Here is a 3,028-nt window from a genome sequence, read left to right on the forward strand (position 1 = left end):
ACAAGTGGGGAAGCAGAAGAGCTCCTTTATTGACTGGACTGGGACAGAGAAAACAAAGCCCACTGGGAAGAGCCTTGACATAAGTTTTTTTCTCATAATTAAAATTATTTCTTTAATACACACTTATGCATTGCTTGTAAATTCCTCACTTAAAACAGTAAGTGGTGAAGAGTTTTTAAGTTTTTAAGAGTGATAGAACATATTCAACTATTTGAGAAAGTAATAAAGCTAATTGAATAGCATTATATAATGAAATTTAAACATCATTCAAAAGCATTTCAAATAACCGAAGAGTTTCAAATGGAGTATTTTATTCATATGTTAGTTATCATTTTAACATATACACAAACACTGACACACTCTGGTCTGCGTGGAACAAGGGTGGTCTAAATATCCTAAAAGAAAATGAAAAATTAAAGTACATTAATTTTTCATTATTATAGGCAATTACGTCCACATCACTTACAAAGCTATTACTGATATTGTCCAAGGAAGCAGAGTGGTACAGAGGAAGGAAACTTCAGGGTAAATTCATCAGTGACATAACTGAGATCTCAACATGAGAAAGCTGACAAAACATGAATTTTTGCTGTGAAATTTCTCTTTGCAAAATATGAAGAAAAGTCAGTCAATGGGCAGTAAATAAGAGTAGGTGGTGAACTTCTGCTGTCAATTCTTCTCACAGTATCTTGCAGAGGCATCAAGAAAATTGCTTAGTCCTTCTCTGGGACCAGTTTCAGAACTTTTCCAATTGCAATGGTCTTACCCTCATCTCTTAAAGTAAAACGACCCATCTGAGGAAAATCTTTGAACGTCTCGAGGCAGATGGTTCCTGCTGTCCTTAAACGAGCAATGCATACTTGATCTTGTTTCACGAAGCGGGGTCGTGTCTTACTTTTTTCTCCTGATTTTTTGTCTACCAAGGAGATTAAGGCTGTTATCTCAACTTCCTCAATGCAAGTATGAATGTGCAGCACCGCATTATAACCTGGGCAGATGATGGATTTGTGCTCAATAATCACTATCTGAACATCAAACGTGCGTCCAGAATGGCAGAGGTTACTAGGATCACAAAGTATGAATCCTGGAAGAATCTCTTCTTCTTCAATTCCCTTCAGTCTGATTTTGAGGTTTTCACCTGGGGCTACAAAATCAGTTTCAGTATCATCAGAAAGTATTCCAAGAACTTCTACATTGTGCTTGTTTGGCATCATCACAAGCTGCTGGCCTTTAAAAATGGACCCAGATTCCAGCTTTCCCAGGACCACAGTGCCCATATCCTTGTACTTATCCACAATTGGCAGTCTTATGGGTCCATCAATTGATCTGTTGAAGTTTGGCAAGTTATCCAAATACGGAATAAATGGTAATCCAGTGTACCAAGGGCAGAAATCTGATTGCTCTTTAATATTTGCTCCGGTCAGTCCTGAGCAGGGCATAAAGTGAATGTCCTTTTTTGGACTGAAGCCGACTTTTTTCAAAAAGGGTACCAGTTTTTCTTTACATTCTTCATATCTCTCGATGCTCCAATTTACTGTGGGATCATCCATCTTATTAATAAGCACTATTAAATGTTTTACCCCTGCCGTTTTTGCCAACATCGCATGTTCTCTTGTCTGTCCACCTTTTTCAAATCCAGTTTCAAACTCTCCTTTCCTGGCAGAGATGACCAGCACAGCCAAATCAGCTTGAGAAGCACCACCAATCATATTTGGGACAAAACTCTTGTGGCCAGGGGCATCTAAAATTGTGAAATGTTTCCTTTCTGTTTCAAAATAAGCACGACCCACTTCGACTGTTTTACCCTTGTCTCGTTCTTCCTGATTTGTATCTAAGGCCCAGGACAAATACCATGTTTCTCTGTTTTTCTCCTTAGCTTCTCTTTCATATTTCTCCAGTGTTCTTTTGTCAACCATTCCAGTCAAAAACATTATCTGTCCTCCGATGGTTGACTTGCCAGCGTCTACATGGCCAATGAATACTACATTTACGTGTTCTTTCTTAGGAGCACCTGAGGGTACAATCATATATTTGGATTTTCTTATTTCCTCTTTTTCCTCCATCATTTCCTGGCCACTTTCTTCTGGGGGCCCCGAATCTCCCGAGGAACCACCCCCAGGCTCAGCTTCACTTACTTCTTTACTGTGCTCCCATGATTCTTCTAGGGCCATTTCCACCTCTCCATTTTCTACAACAGGTTCTGAAAGTTCCATGGTAACGGCTGAATTGGAACCTTCAAGCGACACTAACGGTTCCTCTCGGGAAGGTTCCACAGGTGCCCCCCGTCCCATCCTTTTACCTTGAGGATATCCCGCGCCGGTGCAGGTTTCATCGTTGCTGCCGGAGCCGGCCGGGAGGGTGGGCGGCTGAGTCGGGCCCCGCAGGAAGGACGGCACGAACTCCGCGGCATGTACGTTAGGCACGAAGGGCTTGGCGTTGACGTTGAGCTGACGGCTGAAGGCCGAGCTGAGGGGCTCGCGCTGGGCCTCGGCCACCGCAGAGGAGACTCCATCCCCGCTCGGGGCCGACCCCGGGGCTTCCATGTCCACCTGGTCCCAGCAATCGGGCGCCGAGTCGCTGCTGCTGCTGCCTGAATCCATGGTCTCAGAACTTGCTGTGTGGCAGTGAGGGAGCGGGCTCAACAGACCAGAAAGAGCGGGCTCCGCCGGCGGGGTTAAGGCAGCAAGAGCGAAGAGCCAAGGGGTAGCGACACGAACCTTAGCGGCACCGCGGAGGCAGCTAAGCGCCGATGCTGCATTCGCAACTGCGGCGGCAGCAGCAGATATGGCGGCTCAACACTCTCCTCTTGTGTGTGAGCGGATCTCCTCCCCCAAACCCCAACCACTTCCGACTCCTCCACCCCCGACCCAACGCCGGGCGTGGATTGACCCCTCGCTGCCATCCGTACGCTTGGCTTCCTTACTTCTCAAGCCAGGACTAAGTCCAAAAGTACTGTTTTTTAAAACGAAAATTTCCATTCACTTTTTTGTTCACACGATATGGGAGAGCGATTTGACCACAATCTGAT

General features: G+C 45.0%; 1 protein-coding gene across 1 annotated transcript; it reads right to left on the reverse strand.

Annotated features, from left to right (window-relative positions):
• Positions 1 to 289: 289 nt before the first annotated feature.
• On the reverse strand, positions 290 to 2,818 carry GSPT2 (G1 to S phase transition 2). Its single transcript, XM_007991741.3, has one exon. The coding sequence runs from the start codon at positions 2,598 to 2,600 to the stop codon at positions 714 to 716; it is 1,887 nt and encodes a 628-aa protein (XP_007989932.1). The 5' UTR covers positions 2,601 to 2,818; the 3' UTR covers positions 290 to 713.
• Positions 2,819 to 3,028: the final 210 nt, after the last annotated feature.

This window comes from Chlorocebus sabaeus, chromosome X (genome assembly GCF_047675955.1).
Source record: "Chlorocebus sabaeus isolate Y175 chromosome X, mChlSab1.0.hap1, whole genome shotgun sequence".
Classification (NCBI taxonomy): Eukaryota; Metazoa; Chordata; class Mammalia; order Primates; family Cercopithecidae; genus Chlorocebus; species Chlorocebus sabaeus.

Bases quoted from the DNA above. Each gene is read 5' to 3' on its own strand.
- GSPT2 (XM_007991741.3), bottom strand. From the start codon at position 2,600: ATGGATTCAGGCAGCAGCAGCAGCGACTCGGCGCCCGATTGCTGGGAC.